We start from the raw sequence: 22,056 nt of genomic DNA, 5'->3' as shown, positions 1-22,056 counted from the left end.
TTTGCGGATTTTGCTCCTCTTCTCTCACCCATATTCACCCAGCTCTAATTAAGGAAATTCTAAAAGAATAATTAAAAATGAAAAGTAGTCTTTGAAACTGAGACCAACAGCCTCCCATCACTGCACTGATGGGCCTGATTCTCCATTTTCTTGTACCTTGTGTAGTCATTTACAACTGTACAATCACTATTGTCAATCTGTAAGGTTTCATTTTGCATCTAGTTTGTATAAATGTTTTTTGCAAAGTGCAGGGCAGTGGGGAATCAGCGTGGATCAGATAGCTGGAATTCTCCAGCTCATTTTATTGTGAGAGAAAAAAATATATAACAGGAGAAATATAGCTACTCAACTGTTTAAAATAAATTAAAAGAGAGTATTTATAAATTCACATACACATTTCACATGATAGGCAATGATCCACTTAATGAAATCACCTCTCTCAAAATATCTCATATACTCCAAAATTGCTTTGCATGCTAAATAAGTAAAGCTTTCTTTTCAATTTCCATCTTCTTCCTTTGTGTACTGAGGGTTTCCTTTCAGTACTGCATACGGGTTTGAAAGCAAGCTTTGGGTTACCCTATAGCAGCATGGTAACAGAAGAAATGTTCTTAGACCCAGAGGAAAATAACTACTTAATTTCATACTTTCTCCTATTGACTAAGAGCTGGAGGTACAGATGAAACTTCACACTAAAGCATGGAAATACAATCTGAGGAAAGAGTTTTGGTGGAGAGGCAGGGGAGAATTAGAAAAGGAGTCACTGGTGAAGGTCTTTAGTAACTGTAACGATGGCTGCTCAGTACTCATGAGGGTGCACGATCTGCACCATCCATCAGAACAGAGCTGACTGCTCTTCCCAAGCACATTCTAGTGCCAATGTCCTACATTCCTCTCTGCCCCTTTCTGGATGATTTGCTTATCAGGGGAGGAAGGAGTAAGCACTCCCATTTTCATAGGTAACCCTTGCACACACAGGGAGAGGAGACTCTTTGCATGCCTCCCCCACCCCAACACAAGGACCACTCACAATCGGGTCCAGCAATAATTTAAATTCTCTATGTTCCAAGGGCACATTTGTTTTTATATTCCTCTTGATTTGCAGAGCTTAATATTTCTACATTTTCTAGATATAAAAGTGTGATGTACAAGTACTATAAAATTTAACAAGCTGAAAAAGATTGACTTGCGTCTTGTTTCAAATTACATTGCAAACTCTTCTACACTGTGATCGTTTGTCTACTGCCTAGCACCAGGGGACCCCAAAAAACGTTTGAGGTCTTTGGATGCTATGACAATAAAAATTGATAATGATGATGATGATGATAATGATAACAAGAATTAACAATAAGATGGAAGTGGAATCTTTTTTCTGCCAGTGCCTGATACAAATGTATCAGATCAAACTTACAATCTTCTCTCAGGTAAATACCTTATTGATTTCAATGCAGGTTTTGCCTGAATAAGGGCTAAGGTCTGCAGGATCTGTCCCACTGTATCCATTTTACAAATGGAAGGGAAAAGAGTGTGTTTGAGCATTACTTTGTATGATTGCTATTAGAAAAAATGCATCAACTTCTTATAGAAACAGCTTATGTGATCAGTCTGAGAATAAATTTCAAAACAGTTTAAAAAAGGTTCTGCTTGAGACATGGAAACATTCTCACCTAACAAACACAGCTCAAGAAAATGTGTCACCACTATAGAATTGCCTTTACTATGTTTAGTGTTGTTGTAGCCGTGTAGGTCCCAGAATATTAGAGAGAGACATGGTGGGTGAGGTAATATCTTTTACTGAACCAAGCTTTCAAGCTTACATAGAGCTCTTCTTCAAAGATATTTCCTCATCCACCTTGTTTCTTTACTATACTTAGTATAGCTAAAAGAGAAGAAAAGGCAGCTTACATTGTTTCAAGCTAAATCAGGCTTAGTTTCATTCTATTTTATTTTATTAAATTGAGAATGAAGGATGTTTACATGTACCTTTTCCAGTTCTAATATATCTTTTTTGAGATGGGGCCATGAAAACTGCATGCAGTATTCAAGGTGTGAGAATACCATGGATTTATATATAGGCAATATGATTTTTTCTGTCGCATTATCTATCCTTTTCTTACTGATTCCCAACATTCTGTTTGCTTTTTTGCCACTGCAAATTGAGTGGATGTTTTCAGAGAACTATCCACAATGACTCCAAGATCTCTTTCTTGAGTGGTAACAGCTAATTTAGACCCCATCAGGTTAGTCTGTATCCACAAAAACAACAAGGAGTCTGGTGGTACCTTAAAAAACTAACAGATTTATTTGGGCATAAGCTTTTGTGGGTAAAAAACCTCACTTCTTCACATGTTTTTTTACCCATGAAAGTTATCTGAAGAAGTGAGGTTTTTTACCCACGAAAGCTTATGCCCAAATAAATCTGTTAGTCTTTAAGGTGCCACTGGACTCCTTGTTGTTTTAGTTGGGATGATGTTCTCTAATGTGCAATACTTTGCACTTACCAACATTGAATTTTATCTGCCATTTTGTTGCACAGTCACCCAGTTTTGTGAGATCCCTTTGTAACCCTTCACAGTCTGCTCTGGACTTAACTATCTTGAGTAGCTTTGTACCATCTGCAAATTTTGCTACCTCACTGTTCATCCCCTTTCCCAGATCATTTACTAAGATGTTGAACAGCACAGGTCCCAGTACAGATCCTTGGGGGACCCCGCAATTTATCGTTATTCACCATGAAGGCTGACCATTTATTCCAGCCTGTGTTCCTTAACTTTTAACCGGTTACTGACCTATGAAAGGGCCTTCCCTCTTATCCTATGACTGCTTAGTTTGCTTAAGAGCCTTTGGTGAAGGACCTTTTTAAAGGTACTATGGAAGTCCAAGTACACTGTATCAACTGTATGACCCTACATGCTTGTTGACTCTCTCAAAGAGATCTAGTAGATTGGTGAGGCACAATTTCCCTTTACAAAAGCTGTGTTGACTCTTCTCCAACATATTCTGTTAATCTATGTGTCTGACAATTCTGTTCTTTACTATAGTTTCAGCCAATTTGCCTGGTACTGAAGTCAAACTTACTGGCCTTTAATTGCCAGGATCACCTCTAGAGCTTTTTTTAAAAATTGGTGTTACATTAGCTATATTCCACCCATCTGCTAGGAGGGTGATTTAAGTAATAGCTTACATACCAAAGTTAGTAGTTCTGCAATTTCATAATTGAGTTTCTTCAGAACTCTTGGGAATAACATCTGGTCCTGGTGACTTCTTATTGTTTAATTTATCAATTTGTTCCAAAACCTCCTCTATTGACACATCAATCTGGGACAATTCTTCAGATTTGTCACCTAAAAATAATGGCTCAGGTGTGGGAATCTCCCTCACATCCTCTGCGGTGAAGACTGATGCAAAGAATTTCATTTTGCTTCTCTGCAATGGCTTTGAGTGCTCCTTTAGCATCTTGATCACCCAGTGGTCCCACTGACTGTTTGGAAGGCTTCTTGCTCCTGAGGTACTTAAAAAACATTTGCTGTTAGTTTTTGTGTCTTTTGCTATCTGCTCTTCAAATTCTTTTTTGGACTGCCTAATTACACTTTTACACTTGATTTTCCAGGATTTATGCCCTTTTCTGTTTTCCGCAGTAGGATTTGACTTCCAATTTTCAAAGGATGCGTTTTTGCACCTAACTGTATCTTTTACTCCGTTGGTTAGCCATGGTGGCATTATTTTTGTCCTATTACAGTTTTTTTTATTTGGGGAATTCATTTAGTTTGAGCCTCTATTATGGTGTTTTAAAATAGTTTCTATACAGCTTGCAGGCATTTCACTCTTGTGGTTCTTCCTTTTAATTTCTGTTTAATTAGCTTCCTCATTTTTTCAGAGTTCCCCTTTCTAAAGTTAAATGCTATTATGGTGGGTTTCTTTGTTATTTAAGGATGTTAAATTTAATTACATTACGGTTGCTATTACCAAGTGGTTCAGCTATATTTACCTCTTGGACCAGATTCTGTGAATTACTTTGGACTAAATCAAGAATTGCCTCTCCCCTTGTGGGTTTCAGGACTAGCTGCTTCAAGAACAGTCATAATGGTGTCTAGAAAGTTTATCTCCGTATCCCATCCTGAGGTGACATGTACTCAGCCAGCATGGGGATAGCTATAATTCCCCATTATTATTGCATTTTCTGGTTTTGTAACCTCTCTAATCTCCCTGAGCATTTCACAATCACTGTCACATCCTTGTCAGGTGGTTGGGAGTGTATTCCTGTTGCTATATTCATTATTTAAGCATAGAATGTCTATCCCCAGAAATTCCATGCAACTGTTTGAGTCATTTAAGATTTTTATTATATTGGACTCTGCTTTCTTTCACATATAGTGCCATGCTCACATTAGCATGACCTACTCACTCATTCCTATATATTTTGTTCCTTGGTATTATTGTGTCTCATTGATTACCATCATTCTGCTAAGTTTCTGTGATGCCTATTACATCAATATTTAATACCAGGCACTTAAGTTCATCCATCTTAGTATTTAGATTTCTAGCATTTGTATACAAGCATTTATATAATTTGTCAATATTTTGTTGTCTGCCTTTGTGTGATGTAATTAAATGGGACTCTTTCATTTGACTGTTTCTCTTCATTTCCTACCAGTACTTTATCAACTTCTATCCTTTCCTCTTTACTAGGATATAGAATATCCCCTTTAATAGATCCTCCCCTAAAGAATGCATCTGTCTGAACTGTGTGCTTCACATCATCTTTCCCCCAGCCCTTACTCATATAAAAGCATCCATGCATGGGGCCCTTAGGCCACACAGATCCTTTTGCCTAAAATAGTATTATTACTACATTTTATGAAGAGATTTATGCATTTTTTTTTAAATACTTGCTTTCAATGTTCATTTTCTCTGATGAATTTTCTTTTGGTTTACTGATATTATTGAATAGCAATATGGATTTAATCTCTGTTCAATGTTCTGTAAAATCACAGATGACTTACTGCTACGTTAAGATACTACTGCGTAAGGTATAAATAAAACAATAAAAGAACAGGAAGAATGTGATACTGAAATAACCTCTTGAGATGTCAAACCAAAATATGTAGGAGAGATTAGAGAAAAAATAAAAGAAAAAAGTTAATCTTTTAAAGAATAATGAAACCTTGTATAGAATAATGTTCTTTTTCCTTTGGAAACTTGATGCCATTTAGAATTGTTCAAATGTTTGAATAGCCAAATCTTTCTTATTCCACATCTGTGCCTATAAACACTTAAGCACTCATATACTTTACTGACAATAAGTCAGTACTACTAAAATTACACAAGTGTGTTTGAAACATCGCACTGAAGGATCACATTGTCACATAGCAGCATGGTGGGGGCCGAGTACCTTCACACCAGGGCCAGTCCCTGTGTCTCATACTGTATGCAATTTTGTATGCTCTTCACTATGTAGCTAAGTTAGTTATGATGATTCAAACCCTACTTAGCGATACAATTTACAAATTTAGCATAACTGCTATAGAATGTATTGCACATGATCAATTTGCACTTTTCAAAGGCTCATAACTTGGTCAAATCAAAACCAATGCACACTAGAACACTTACAGGCACTTTCTCCTCAATGAGGGTAGGGCTATTTCTATGCCAAGTTTTAAGACTCAACCATTTTATATGTATCATTAGATCTATTTTTATTTGATTTTTTTAATATTGCTAGAATTTTTTTTTATAATAATAAAAGGAAAACATTATCTCCTCCACTTCCCTTGTATTCAAAAACCAGTTTTATTAAATCTTTCTAAACCAGTTCACCTTTGAACAGCGACAAAGCCTGAAAAATTTCCACCTGAAACGTGAAAGTTTTCAGTCATAATAACTTTTTAGAAACAGGGGTTAGAATGGAAAGCATAATTTAACCTTACCTACTATACAGAGGTCACTTCTGTTCTCAGTATAATAAGAACATAAGAGCGGTCATACTGGGTCAGACCAAAGGTCCATCTAGCACAAACATTCAGTAAAGAGATGCTTGCCTCATGCCCAGCTATAATCTTTAAGCTTACCGATGCATAGGTTAAAGCAGGGGTTCCCAAACGGGGGGTCGGGACCCCTCAGGGGGTTGCAAGGTTATTACATGGGGGGTCGCGAGCTGTCAGCCTCCACCCCAAACCCCGCTTTGCCTCCAGCATTTATAATGGTGTTAAATATATTAAAAAATGTTTTTAATTTATAAGGGGGGTCGCACTCAGAGGCTTGCTATGTGAAAGGGGTCACCAGTACAAAAGTTTGAGAACCATTGGGTTAAAGGGACACTGCCAAATTTAATAGGGCCAAAATTTAACCTACTTTGTTATTTTTATATCTGTTTACAGAGTCTCTGCCATTTTTGTAAAACAAATGCTTCAGTGCTCTTTTCTTCTCAAAAGGAATGATAGATTCCAGCAGCTCGGCGCTCATGGGAAAAATACTTTTCACATGTGTTGGAAGGGAGAAATGTGTTTAAGGAAATGGTTTCATTTTCAAGGAGTTATTATAAACAAAGTGAAAAGAAAAATGAATTATAAAGTTATGAAAAATAACTTGACAGTCTCCTTTGCAAGCCTTAGTTTGGTATCAAATTTAGCAGTACATTCCTGATAAAACCTTACATTTGGTTACAATTATAGAACAATGGGGTTCTAAAGAACATTATGAAGTACTCTATTGCACCTGCAGTTTAAAATATATTTTTATCAACTGAAATTAGATATGAAAACACAAATTTGGATGGAAATTCTGACTTGGATGCTTTCTATAAACATGGCAAAATATGTAAGAAAAGATTATAATGACCCTTTATGCAGTGATGCACTGCCAACTTTTTATAAAAAGGGGCTTCAACTAAAATGTTCTGCCTTAGCCTGTGATAAATCTTGCATGCCTGGCATGTGTGTGTTACAGACATGAAGGATGAGGGGCTGGGGAATCTATTCGTTTTCCTATTTAAACCAAAATGCTTAATCATAACCAAAGAAGGAGACATCATCACTTGGCAAACACACTTCTATGAACTGCATTTACTGGAAATGTTTATACTGTGTTCCTGAAAAATATACAAAGTACATTCATAGATTTATATATTTTAGGGCCAGAAGGTATCATTATAATCATCTTGTCTAACCTTCTGCATAAGATTGGTCAAAGACCTTTACCAGTAAAATCTGCATCAAGCTCACAACTTCTGCTTGAGTTATAGCACAGTGCTCAGCTTGTGTAGTTTGAAGTGTGTGTATATAGCTATATTGATAGATAGATTGTTTTGTAGGAAGGTGCAGAAATATTAGTCCCTAGGGATCTTTCTTTTTTTCCTTTTTAATGTAATCCTTGACATTAGGTTCTACCTTGTGGATTCCAAGGACTAAAAAGTTGCTCTTCAGAAGCATCTTTGTAAGTCATCCTAGGTATAGATGGTGTTCATCCCTCCCTGGATGCTGCTAAAACTATCAAGGGGAGGAAAGCTACTCAATCCTTCCTTCAATTTGGTGACAGAATTTTTACAAGGTTCTCCCAAGAGCTCCCTCCAGCACATCATTGCCATTATCTAAGTTACACAGTGGTTCAAAAGACAGAACTAGGAAAATAACTGCAATCAAAGTACTCTCAGAGTTCAGTAAGCTTGTAGTATTATCCAGAAAAGTATCATTTTGGAGTACTCAGCATTTCAAGGAATAAGCCTATTAAAATGAGATGCTGTTGGAGGATAACTAAAATTCAACCGTAGTTCACTTAAATTTAATAACACGCTCAACCAAATGCAAAATTTCCATTTCCCGCTAGATAAAAATTTAATTGTTCCACTTCATTATTTGATAATAATACTGCATTCTATTAAGGGGCTTATTTATTATTGTTTTCCTTAGGCTGTTCCAAAGCTCCAAGGTAATGCTCTTCTTTTATATCAAGTTTTCAAGATAAGAACCATAAAACAATTTAGTGGAAGTAAAGACAATTTTTCTGAAAATGTCACTGTCCATGCAAGCTTAACTCATCTGAGAGTTCCTGACTAAACTATTTCCCATCGACTTCAATGGGATTGCTCACATGTGTAGAAGTTTGTTGGATCAAGCCCATAGATTGTAATAGCAAAATATATACTCATTTCTGTTTGTATGTTGAATTTTTACATCAAGCATGGAAACACTTATGCAATATCTGTAAACACAGCACACTGGTATTGGAAGTAAAATATGCATTATAATTACACTTGAAGTTAAATATTTAAGACCAGTAACAAGTTACAATTACTTTTCTTATTAATCCATTTATATTAATTATATGAGCTTTTAATCTTGTAATCAGTTTGAGTCCTGCAGTGGTAAAGTAGTATTCTGCTTTGAATACAAGATACAAACAAAATATATATATATGAGTCAGTTGTACACAACTGTTTATACCACTTACTTTGGTAGAAAAATTCATGAAAGAACCACTGAGACTGCCATCGTTGCACTTAAAATTCAAATGTTGGTCTGGATGATAATCTGCTTCCCAGCTCCCCACATCATGGATCAGTGACCTGTCTGAATTTTCAGATATTTTCTGGAAGGCAGTGCAAGTCATTCCTATGAAGCTAGATGGCTTGATCATAAAGGCCTCCAGAGCAATATTAAGGGAAATCTGTCAAAACACATTGAGAAACTGGTATTTTGCAAAGATACTCTAAAAGGAATCCTCAGTACAAAATATGCATTTTGTATACACTGTATATTATATATACACACATATGAAACATGATAATAAACATATGGAAAGGTAAACTGATCAAAGAAAAAATAATTTCTATAACAGTACGGTGGTTTTGCTTGCACCTTTATTATGAATACAATAATGATAGAAGAAAGAACATCAAATAAATGTACAAAAAGCCTGATGCTCCTTTCTCGTATATCAATTTTACAATAGTGTAGCTACCAACATCAGTGGAGTTAATCCAGATTTATAGCAGTGTAAATGCAAGGAGAATAGAGCACCTATTAGTAGTAGTAAATATGTTAAATAGCATCCAAGATTGTGCTCAGTTCCTCCTAACACAGATAACATAAATGAGGCCAGATCTTCATGCCTGGCTGTTTAGCAACTGGCACTGTTCAGGTAGCTTTGCCACTCCCTGATTGCTAATCCACCAGACACCAGTCAAGTTCAAAGTAGTAACACAGAGCAGTCTGAGCATTGTTCTAAGCTACACAGCTCCAGCAGCCCATAAAGGTCTTCTCTGGCAGCCAGAAATTGCTGGAGGGCACATCTCTTGCCATGCCTGCTTTTCTTGGCTACTGCCTCTACATCAGGACCTAAAGATGCTCCTATGGCATCAGTTATTGGTCAGTAACTCTGAAGTCAACTCCCACCCACTATGACTGGCTGAGACAACCCCATTTCAATAAAATGCCTAATACAGAAAATATGAAACATCCATACATATTAAATCTGCTTTGTATAAAATCTTGAATGTATATATAGCAGAGCTAAGGAGAGAGACAAGCTTTAGGTTTCATTTGCAGTGAAGTTACCATTGACTGTCCTTATGTTTCCGTTCCACTCAGGAAACAATTAGAGAGAACTCAGGAAAGTTTAAGATACTTTCCCTACTAAAGCATATCCATGCTATGCTGTGCAGCAATAAAACCCATTCATATGGCCATTAAGACACAGGCCTGGAAAACAGGGAAAAATATTATCCTTGGTGCAACTTCCCTCTCAAGTGCTGTTTTTGCACTTTCCATGTTCTGGTTCACACAATCAAAATGGGTACATATGCATACTATAACTTCCATAGGTCAATCTAGCTCTGAAGTCATACAGGGCTTATTAGTGGGCTCACATTTCCTGAGTGCCGTCAATGGAAGAGCACAGTCTTTACTAGTCCTAGAGAAACGGTGTTTCATGTTTCATTGTGCAAAGTGGTAATTAATGATGATGGGAAAGTTTTAACAGCAGCACAGCTCAGAAGAATAGCACGTTTTCTACCCCTGGACTTTTGTCAATCAGGTATATTTGCTGCTGCAAGAACACAGTTTTGATGATTATTTGTAAAGTAACAAACATGCACATGGCACTTTATACATTCTTTTTCATTTGTAGGAATGGGGTTGTCAGGGAAATTTTGCCCCTTGATTTAGAAAAGGAAGGGACTCTAGAGTTTATTAGGCTCCAAGCATTCTGTGATACTCTTCAGCACCTCAGGCAATGGTGTTCCACAATAAGACTCAACTTCACTCAGTATTGATTAGAATGGAGTGAAATGGTCACATCAAACCCCAGAAAATTTGGAGCATGGTGCCAGTTCTGCTGAAGGTTTATTTTGCAGAAGATTTTCACATGACTTCACACTAGTGGAAAGTACTTTCTACCTGGCAGGGAGAAAAAACAAACAAACAAGCAAACATAAGACTCAGTTTAGAGCTGGCTGGGAAACTGTTTTTCTGTCCCAGGAAAATGTTTGAAACTGAAAATATTTCCTGTCCTGGTTGGAATAAAAAGCTGAAATTTTGAAGTTTTTTGCTGAATTGATATATCACAGTATTTCATTTTGGAAGCACTGAAATGTGGTATTTCTGAAGGGAAATATATTAATCAGGATCCCTGACTTCCCACCTGGTGAGCTCCAATGGAGCTGGGAACCCTGGAAGCCCCAGCAGCTGCAGACTAAGGGTATGTTGACATGATTCTTGTCAGTTTCATGACTGCCCACCACTGAACAGCAAAGTGAAACTGACCAGACTTTTGTCATGTTAACAAAAGTCTGGTCAGTAACACTGCTGCTGTTAGTGAGGACAGCAATGAAACAGACAAGAATTATGTCAATTTCAGCCCCCTGAGCCAGGTCTTTGAGGGTCCTCCAGAGCCTCCAGCTCCAAAGCAGACAACCTGGTGGGGGATTCCAGGCTCCTGGTTTCCCTTCAGACTGCATGGTGGGCTGAAGTGGAACTGTGAGCCTGGAAACACTGGCTCCTATGTTCTGAGATTCTCAGCTCAGTGGACTGCCAAGGAGCTGGTCAAGCAAGCTGGAAGGAAACCAGGCAGGTTTATGATGGAAACCTGACTGGCAGGCAGGTTTTGAAAACTGGGGTCCCACTGGAAGTTTGTGAAAATCCAACCATTCTCACAAAATGGTTTGATCTTAATGAACTGGCAAATTCCAAAAAAGAAAGTTTTGTCAGCATTTTTCTGATCAGCACTCTACTCAGGATGTTGTAGGCTTGGAGCCAAAACATTAAAACCTCATTGTAAGTTGGGGAGGAAATATGATGGCTTTGCTGCCCTTAGGTCCTGCCTTGTCAGTTTGGATTGTCTGGATTCTGTCACAAGCCAGTGGGGCGTCTCATGATAACCCTTCAGTGACTGGTTTATCTGTGTGTGCTCAAAACGAAGCTATGAAGTACAGTAAATTCCTGTCAGCCACAAGTGCTGCCGCCTCCAACACTATATTTAGGCTAGCACTAATGGCTAATTATAGCAGGAGCTGCAGCTTCCACTACAGTTAAGGTTTCATAATATTTCCATTCTAAACCCTTGTTTTTAGTTGCTGCTAATTTTTTTAAAACATTCACCTTTCCAGATTTTTTAAGTTTGAGTAAAAATGGCTGAGTCATTTTAGAACACAAGAAGCAGAATTTTTCCCCCGTTATAAAAAATATCCCGAGACTTTGTTTTGAACAGTCTAATAGCTGGGACAGCCAGACAGAAAAGCTTTAAAATTGAAAGCAGGTTTTCCTGGATAACTTGATGTACTCTACGCATATAGGTTTCCATGCTGTGCACACAAGTTTCACTGGTACAAGTTATGCTTGTGGAAAAGTCAAAAGATGTGGGTTCAACACCCAGCTCTGCCAAAGACTTCCGGTGTGACCTCAGGTAAGTTACATAGTGTCCTTGTGCCTCAGATCTCTCTCTAAATAATCCCACTGAAATTGTCAGAGAATTTCAGGTTAATTGTTAATGAGGCTTTCCCTTTCTAGGCTTAGTCTTTGTGCCCTTTGCCATTGTCCTGAGCTGCACACCCAAGTAGCCATTTTTGCCATCCTCTTAAGTGTTGCCCCAATCTGCTGTTACATATATGGACACCATATTATTTTCTATATTTATTGCACTTGGAAACAAGAAGATTAGTTTGGTAGCTTTTGATAAAATGCTTGCTGTTCTGACTGTAATTTACTATGGCCTTGACTACACTGGCGGTGTACAGTGCTGCAACTTGCTGCGCTCAGGGGTGTGAAAACGCCCCCCCCCGAGCGCAGCGAGTACAGCGCTGTAAAGTGCCAGTGTAATCAGAGCCTGCAGTGCTGCACGCTCGCTCGCAGCGCTGCAAGCTATTCCCCTCGGAGAGGTGGAGTACTTACAGCGCTGCGAGAGAGCTCTCACAGCGCTGGTGGCGCGACTACACTCGCGCTTCACAGCGCTGCCGCGGCAGCACTGTGAAGTCCCGAGTGTAGCCAAGGCCTATGATTGTGTGAATGGAGTAGAGGGTGGCCACCTATTTTAGATATAATTTCTGAAAAATGTGCTGAGGAATTATCATAGAACATGTCATTTCATGGCAAAGAGATTGCCAACAATGTCACTATCTAGGTATAGATAGGCAGGATAGTTTGCTTTTGAAAGCTAAACAATTACCATAATAGATGATTAGATTAGATTAGATTAGATTAGATAAGATTAGATTAGATTAGATAGATAGACGTTCCCCTGGTGTTATCTAGACCGGTGATGTGCCAGCCTGCTGTGAGAACCCCCACTCCTGGGCTGTTCACGCACAGCCTCTGGCATGTAAACTGCTTCTTGGATTGTGCAACCGAATGACACTAGCCAATATCTCCAGTCCCAGACACAACCCTAGGAACCTCCGTCTTGCAGTGTCCAGTTATCCCTGCTGGACGCTGCAAGCTTATATGAGTTAGTCAAGTTAACAAAGAAATTGATATGTACCAGGCTTGTTATCCCAAGGGGAGCCTCTGACATGCTTCACACCAAACACACTGCTTCAGGTAAAATAAACAAACAAATGTATTAACTACAAAGATGGACTTTAAGTGATTATAAGTCAGAGAACAAGAAGTCGGATTTGGTCAAATGAAATAAAAGCAAAATGGATTCTAAGCTGATCTTAACACTTTCAGTGCCCCTACAAACTTAGATGCTTTTCACAACAGGCTGGCTGGTTGCCCTTCAGCCAGGCTCTCCTGTTTGATTAGCCCTTCAGTCGCTTGGTGGTGATGTCTGTAGATGGAGGTGGAAGAGAGAGGATGAGCTTGGCAAACGTCTCTCCCTTTTATCAGGTTCTTCCCTCTTCATCTCTCCACCCCCCCTTCAGAGTCAGGTGAGCATTACTTCATCACAGTCCCAAACTGACCAAAGGAAGGGGGTGACGCAGAGCTTGTCTACACTACCAAGTTTTGTTGACAAAACTTATGTTGACACCCAAAGGTCGACAAAACAAAAATTGCCAAAGGGTGTTCACACATGCTCCCTCTGTCGACAGATCATGTCCACATTGGGGACACCATCATCGACAGGGTGAGCAATACATTGTGGGTATGTATCCCACAGTGCAGTGTTGTGGGAAGGAAGAGCTGATTGCTGTGCATCTTGGGATTCTCTCCAAGTTCTCCCACAGCCCCCTCAGCTGCTGAGAGCAGCATCATGAGTAGCTCTGTGAGCTTTCCATGCTGAGGAATGGCAAAGCAGCACAGAAGTCTGTTCCCCTTGCCCTGCAACAGCAGTCTGCCTGCTGCTGTGTTCCTAGTGCCGGGCAGAACAGGAACATTCCAATGATTTGCTCTTTGTTTGTTCCCCTAATGGAGCAGCACACAGATACTTTCCCGAGCTTTGAAAGGGGAGGGGCGCATGCCTGCAGGGCAGCAGAGATCAAAACACTGAGCAGAGCAATCAGGGCAGGCATTGTGGGATACTGGCGGAAGCTAGTTCTGTGGACAAAACAATCAGCAGTGTCTACACTGGCTCTTTGTCAACAATAAAGGGAGGGGAAAAAACAAAAGTCTCTCATACGGGTGGAAGTTTTTTGTCACCAAAACTGGGCATTTTTCACGACAGAAGTCCCATTGTAGTGTGTACGCTCTTGCTGTTTTGTCGCCAAAAGGCAGTTTTTGGCAACAAAACTTGCCAGTGTAGACAAGCCCCCACTCGAGAATCCAACAGATCCTTTGTTGTTGCCTAGGCCAGTGTCCTTTGTTCCTGTGAGGCTGGGCTGGGTTTGTCCCATACATGCCCTGATGAGGTGTGAACTGCCCCTCTGCTCTTGGAGAGTTTTTTGCCTGGGCTTGCTTTAAGTCATGAGAACACATTTTCAGCCTCATAACTATATACATGAAATTACAACCTATAACATTACCATAACAACAATGCTCAGTACATCATGAGCCTTCTGAAAACCCCCAACATGACAAACTGCATTAGATATCACACAATCATAGTATAAGGATGAACATGGGGGTGTAGGACGTTCCCATGAGGTACAGAATGTCACAGATAGATAGCCATGAATGGAAAGGTATTGCAGACTACTCAGTAAATGTACACATACATTAACAATGAAGTTGGTTTAATTTGCGTGTGTCAGGTTGGCACACTAAGAGCAAAAAATAACAGCCTTTTCACTTGTTTCTGTCCCATCAGAAGAATGTTCTGTTCACAGGAATTTATTCTTACTTTTTAATATAATATACAAAAAAAAAAGAGTTTCTTTTTCACTCTGCACGGTAATATTAATTTGAAGCCATATATAATTTCCTATCTTAAATGCATTATTATACAAGGGATAAAATATCTGGAGTTTATACATTTGAGAAGATGTAACAGGCCATTCCTTATGTACAGAACAATATTTATATATACACACCACTCCAAACTCAGGGAGGCATGAGGAAATACAACTGATCTATTGCCCTATCTTTCAACTCAGGGGTTTGTTTGCCTTTGTGATAACCCACCCCATAGTGCATGAGAAAAACATGTCTGTCTTCCCCAAAAAATCATTGCCATTTAAGGAATTTTTCAATAGACTTAGAAAGAAAATGGCCATGTTCATGTCATACAATTGACAGATTTAGTAGGAGACTTAATGTTTCAGAAATTATATCTAAAACAGGTGACCACTTCAAACTCTGTGCAGTCTTACTCTGTTTAAAGAAACTAACGCAATTTCTCTGAGCTAGTTAACTGGCTAATTGCTTGCTGGCCAGTCTCCAAAAGGAACAGTTGTTTAGTATTGCATGAGACTACACAAGAAAGTCCACAGATTTGTTTATTTACAAGCTGCACTCGACTGTGCACTGAATCTCCTACAGAAAACTGTAAGAAGAAAAAAGAGAGAGCACAGCTAATAGGTTAGGGATACAGATCTACAGCTTGCATAAACAGAAAGAATTACTTTGGATAGGAATGTCAACATCCTCCCGAAGCAGTGACAAGAAAAATGACCTATGGAACTTGACATTTAAAATAAACCAGGAGTTTATACAAATAGAGCATCCCCTTAGCTGTTACATAAAAAGTCAGCCCTAGGAAGGCGCTTTACTGTCTATACGTATTCTAAATAGATACATACATAAAAATGGGCATTTAAAGTGATTCTTTTCTATATATAACCATTTAAATGAAGAGCTTTTTTTTCTTTAAAAACAGACAAATCAGTTCCTCACAGAGTATAATCTGCAAGTGAAAAAAGACTGGTTCTTCTAGGTCTTTCTTTTTTAAGGATATGTCTATACTGCAATTAAAAACCCAAAGCTGGCCCGTGCTAGCTGACTTGGGCTTGCAGGGCTCGGGCTAAAAGACTGTTTAATTGTGGTGTAGATGTTCGTGCTCAGGCTATAGCCCAAGCTCTAGGATCCTCCCACCTCACCTAAAGGGCTAAGGATCTAAGCAGGCCATCAATGCCTTTTTGTGTGTGCGCGTGCACATGTGTGTTTGCAAATACGCACTGGTCTGTAACTAAAATGAACAAGGAATTCACTTTAAGCAATATCCCCAAACAAATTCTGCAGATAACGGACCAAAATAGGCAAGGTTTTGCAAGTTATTGGTTTTTTTTTCTTTTTTAAACAAACCCAATAACTCTTTAAAAATTTAATTTAAAATTGTAAAGGGTTTGGATTTAAGCTTCTGATTTTGGTCCATTCTACTATTTAAATGTTGAAAAATTGATAAAAACATACTCAGTGTCCCAAGGGTGAACTCTTGTGAGCTGGAGGCTGGGCATTTTTGGTAGTAAGTCCATGCATCTACAATTTGCTCCCCATAAAAATAAGCTTAAACACAAAACTAGCTGCTATCTTTACCAAGAGCAACAAGATGCACCTTTTCAGCCAGGCCTTTCTCACCGGTTTACGCTATAATACCTAGAATGCTCTCTGACAGCCATATCAAAAGCTGCAGGCAACAACGGAGCATGTTGTCTTATCCTCTTATTGGAAATGTTGATTGACCCAATTTAAGCCTTCTAAAATGAACACATATACCAACAGTGATGGGTAAACTGAAGTGAACAGCAATACCATATTTGAAGAACACTCCACAAACAAAACAATCCACTATAATAATAAATAGATAAATGTCAGTTATTGAGCTATCAGTAATGTTAGATAAACCTACTGTATTTTTGCTCTTTTTCTGTCTTCCAATAGTACTTTAATTAATATAAAATGCTAATGCAAAAATTGATAGAAAAATGACAGCTCTTTCAAACAAACCCCAACAAAAATATTTGTAATTTTATTACACACCTTTGATATAACCTGAGTATGGCTGGTCAGCGTCTGATTCGTAATGTGCGCCACACATTGTACAATCCTGGTACAGGCTTTGTTTTCATTCTGGGCCATCCACAACACATGGTCATCTACCAACATTATGTTGCTGGCAATTTCAACAATAGCATCTCCAAGCTGAAGGAAAAAGTAATTACATGGGAAACTATTATACCATTAAAACTGCAACAAAGAACACAAGAGTGCAATTAAAATTAGGCACCTTATCTCGCCTAATGACAGTCTTTTTAAGGAGACTAGTCATTCTGTTAGATCATTACATTTAAACAAACACAGAGACCAAGGAGAAGAGGAGACAAAAGTGCCAAGTGACATCAAGGAAAATACTTTTTTGTTCACTATTTAAGTGTAATATCCCCACAGTTTTTATTTTTTAATGTATTTATTTGTGTATTTCACCATTTTGGGTTAAAGAAGGTGCTATTGGTCATTTTTTTCCTATTAACTAAAATAAATTAAAATAAAGTAACACTGCTCATTTTTGGTTTATTACAAATATGATTATTGATCTTTCCGCTGGTTGATTTTGGTATTTTATTCTGCTCTGCTAATTTAATATGTTCAACTCTACTGTTTGTCTTATTAATGTGGGATATTTACAAGTCTTTATTTTTAAAGAATTTCAGTTCTCCTCTTACTGTCTCAGCCACTAGATTTTCCCTATAACACCAAATATGAATTGATTTTTTTATGTATTTATCTTTTCCCAAATTAATTTTTAAAAACTAAATCTATTTGAGTTATATATGCCCAAGGAAGCATTCTACTCAGATGAAGTATATTTTAACCAGGATTTTTAACCAGGATTAACCAGGTAAAAAGATTTCCTTCACGATTTATATAAAACCAAACCAAAATACCAGAATCAATAACAAAACAAACACCCCTCCCCCCCAGAACTTCTTGTTTTCTGAATTATCCTTCCCCCCCACCCCCCCATAAAACAGGAGACTATGATGGAAAAAATAATACAGTCATAACTGCTACAGTGCAACTTACAATATCCCTCGATATTTTACAGCATTTTGTACAAGAAAGGAAATGCTCCATATGACTGAATATATGCCTAGCAATAGTCTCCATCAAAATTCTGGCAGTTTGTGAGAGTCTGACAAATTTCATCAGCCAGCAGAGTGAACAATGCCCAAAACAAAGGTGTTCCTGGGATTAATACTGTGGTACCCAAGATACAATCATTTTATATTTTGATGGGTACAATGATTAATCAGAAAGCCTGAAATGTTTCTTTGACTTAAAAACACAATCAACTTAAAAAACACATTTCTGTCTGAAAACCACTTTCTCTGGTATTGTTACAAGTAATACCTACATTTACTATAACTGAGAGGATTTTAAGAAAACATATTTCTTTTTTCCTTTATGCATTTGACAGCATTTTGTGTATAGTCAGTTTCTCTCTCTCTCTCTCTATAGGGAGAGAGGGCCTAATTCTCAAAAGCACGGAGAACTCACAACTCAATTTGAAATTAATGAGAGTTGCAGGTCCTTCATACCTCTGAAAATCAGGCTCATAGTCAGTTTACATTTTTGTTTGCTTGCTTCTATGTATGAGTATTGCAGTAGTTCCAGGAAGCCCGTGAAGAGCCCCACTGTCCTAGGTGCCTTAAATGAGTCCTTGCCCTAAATAGCGAAAGTTGAAGAGAAAAACATTTTAGAAAATGTGATTGTAATGATACTCCAAGGATTTCATTTTGAATTGAATCAATGATACAGTGGCTTCTTTCTTCACCTTTCACTTTGAAATGAATATTTTTTTTTTGTAAATTAAACTTAATTTAAATCAGATTACAAAGTAATATAGCCTTGTAAATGTATACAGCAGTTTTCAGAACCCACTGATATGGCATCCCAAAGAGTTTATTGATCATCTCACACAAAAATGATGCATGGAAGAGTGATTACATTCAAAGACATAAAAATAACTAAAAAATGTTTCAACAGGGAAAGACGTAAACTAATATATCTGGCTATGTAGTTCAAAGTACAGATACTCAGTAGAAAGAAGAAACCTATAAAGCAACAATACTGAGCCATCGGAGATGGCAGACATTAAGAAATTAAACAGGAGTTTGCAGTGCTAATGGTTGCTGAAAAAGCCAATGCAACTTTAAACTTTATATACAGCAGTCACACAACAATGGACAAAGATATAATGTGTCCTCTCTATATGGCTCTTTTGCGACTACCTGAAATAATATATTAATTTCTGGTAACCTAATTACTAGAAGGTTATTGACAAATTGTGTTACTGATGCAGTGAAGAGTAATAAAAATGATTAGGAGACTGGAGTCAATGATTTATGAGAAAAGATTAAGACATATAGCTCAGCTAAGTGAGGGACAGGATAATAGCCTATAAATAAATAAGAGGTGGGAAAATTAGGGAGAGGAAGCAATTTTTTAGCATAATAAAATGTGCTAACTAGGAGTAATAGCATGAAATCAAGAAAATGAAAAATTGGGTGAATGTAAGCACATTTTCCTGACAGCATGATGTACTAGACTGTGAAATTATGCCCCAGGAGAAGCAGTGAAAGACCTATCATTTGGCACATTTGATACTAGATGGGACAATGCAAGAGTAAAATGTGCAGTAAGGAACAAACATGCACTGGCTGCAATGTAGACTAAATGATCAAATTGGTCTTTTTCTGCTCTAAGCATGACCTCAACACAGAAGTTGCACAAATTTAACTAAAATCAGTTTAAAACAGTGCAAAACTGTGAACCTACTTATGTTAGTTTACCTGTGATTTATATCAGTTTAACTTATGATATAAGTCAGTTGGAGACAGCTGCGTGTCCACACAGGGGTTTGCACTGTTTAACTAAATCAGTTTTAAACCACTTTTAGTTAAACCAGTGCAACTTCCAAGTGTAGAAAAGGCCGCTGATTCTATAATTCTATGGCAAAAGGAGAACAGTTCAGGTATCCACATTTTTTTGTACATCACTGGTGAGATTAAAATAAGAAACCAGTAGGTGTTAAGGATGGGTTTGAAGAAGAAGAGAGAAAGTGCTTGGTGAGCATGAAAGCTGGAAGCTGTTCCAAGCACTGGAAGCAGCATGAAAGAAAGGGTATGTCTTCACTTCAAGTGATGGTGTGATTATAGTACAGGTAGGCATAGCTCTGATAGCTTTAATCTAGCTAGCGTGGATAGCAATAATAGCGAAGATGTGGAGACGGGCTAGCAATCCAAGTATGTATCGAGCACCCCTGGTGGGCTTGTCTTCAGGTGCCCAGCCCAAGTACAAGTCCGTGCCACCAAACCTTCACTATTCTTAGTACCCATGGTTCTCTCGATTAAAGTCAGTACAGGTCTGCCTACCTGTGCAACAATCACATTTCCACTTGCAGTGAAGACATACCCAAAATGTGAAGCTGAAAGTGGAAGCAATAAGGAGAGAAGGTGGAGACAGTGAATGGTGTGAGGGATTATGAAAGAAACGGGTGGAGAAGTAACACGCAATGAAGGGTGGAGTTGTGTGGATGCTTTGATAGTGCAGATCAGGAGTTTGAACACTACGTGAAAGGAGGGGCAAAACCAATTGGAGCTGATGCTAATTTATGTAATGAACAATACATAAGGTGCTAGTACCAAAACCAAAGAAGAATCAAAGGATTTTTGAGGAGAGCTATAACTGAATAAGGCTGTTTTTTGTCAGAGAGAAAATTCTCATTTTTTTTTTGGGTCAAAAGCAACATCATCATATTGGGATTCTGAGCCAGGACGCTGAAAAGCAATTGTAGCTTTGAAATATGACTCTGGGAAGCACTTAGTATGCACTTTAGTTCTGGCATATGATGATGAAATTAAAGTTGAAGGCACTCTCAAAGAGGCACTAAAACGTTAACCGTTACAAACCCCAAAGCAAGAATGAAATGAACAATACCAAACCAAAAGAAAACAAATGTTTTAACTATAACTATCATGTATTCAAAAATTACAGATTATGAAATCTTTATGCAAGCAGCTACTCTAAAAATTAACAGTGAAAACTTTTATGAGTATCATTGCTGTTCTCTATTAAAAGCTATTTTTTTCCTTTGGGGTTTGCATAACTCGGATTAGATTTCCTTGTAAAATGTCATCCCCCATCCTAGAAGTTTCTTCAGAAAGTTATACTTAAAGAGGCATTTTGTCCTCTTCACATGAAGTGATACACACTCTCTTAATTCTTCAAAATGCAGTGAAAATATCCTCCATAGTTATTCTGTTGATAATACAGAACAAACAAAATAAACATTTGTGACATTCAGATACTGTCATGGAAACATCCAGAAGGAAAGGCACCCTGGAGTTACTTCCAATACTTTATCCACTGTATAATTTAAAAAGGCACAAAGTAAAGGAAATGTGTGTGCATGCTAAAATATTTTGTCCCAAAACAGCAATGGCTCTATCAGGCAGTAGAGAAGGCTCAGTCCTCCTCTTAGACACTGAGCAACCCACTGCTTAATCTTTTGTACAGCGTATATGCATTCACAAGAGCAGGGAGCAATTTTAGAATCTACTCTGCAATGTGTGCCTGCATATGTTAAAACAAGACCATGCGCTAAACGTACAAGTACGTGATTTCAATTTTAAGTGGTAGATTATTCAGTATTCAAACAGTGTCTTACATCTTTGACTTCATCCGCGATGACTATTAACTTTTCCATTATGTAAGCCAAATATATAATATCCATCTTATCTGCAAAGTTGGAAGCACCTCTTGTGTAGGCTGTAAGTTGGCGGGAAAATTCAAGAGCATTGGTGGCGTTGACGTGCATCTGGAAATACATCAGAATTGTTATGTGTAATATCCGGCTTGGCTTTTATCACTCTTTTTTAAAATTTCTGAGGCTACATACTTTGTTTAATGTGTACTGATTTAGGATCAAATCATAAAAGATTAGGGTTGGAAGAGACCTCAGGAGGTCATCTAGTCCAATCTCCTGCTCAAAGCAGGACCAACACCAACTAAATCATCCCAGCCAGGGCTTTGTCAAGCCGGGCCTTAAAAACATCTAAGGATGGAGATTCCACCACCACCCTAGGTAACCCATTCTAGTGCTTCACTACCCTCCTAGTGAAATAGTGTTTCCTAAAATCCAACCTAGAACTCCCCCACTGCAACTTGAGACCATTGCTCCTTGTTCTGTCATGTGCCACCACTGAGAACAGCCGAGCTTCATCCTCTTTGGAACCCCCTTCAGGTAGTTAAA

The 22,056-nt window shown here is 38.1% G+C and overlaps 1 protein-coding gene across 2 annotated transcripts in view; it reads right to left on the bottom strand.

Annotated features, from left to right (window-relative positions):
- ADGRA1 (adhesion G protein-coupled receptor A1) overlaps window positions 1-22,056 on the bottom strand; it is a 466,576-nt gene that overhangs the window by 180,312 nt on the left and 264,208 nt on the right. Inside the window, exons 10-12 of one of the 2 annotated variants that reach the window (XM_026651172.2) lie at window positions 21,472-21,621; window positions 16,782-16,943; window positions 8,446-8,661 (exon numbers count right to left, since the gene is read on the bottom strand). In XM_026651172.2, coding sequence (XP_026506957.1) covers window positions 8,446-8,661; window positions 16,782-16,943; window positions 21,472-21,621 — 528 coding nt within the window. The remainder of the gene's footprint in view (window positions 1-8,445; window positions 8,662-16,781; window positions 16,944-21,471; window positions 21,622-22,056) is intronic. The other variant, XM_026651174.2, reaches the window with a different exon arrangement.

This window comes from Terrapene carolina, unplaced genomic scaffold, assembly GCF_002925995.2.
Source record: "Terrapene carolina triunguis isolate 2854851 unplaced genomic scaffold, T_m_triunguis-2.0 Scaffold95, whole genome shotgun sequence".
Lineage (NCBI taxonomy): Eukaryota > Metazoa > Chordata > Testudines > Emydidae > Terrapene > Terrapene triunguis.
This window is presented reverse-complemented; position numbering and strand designations above follow the sequence as displayed.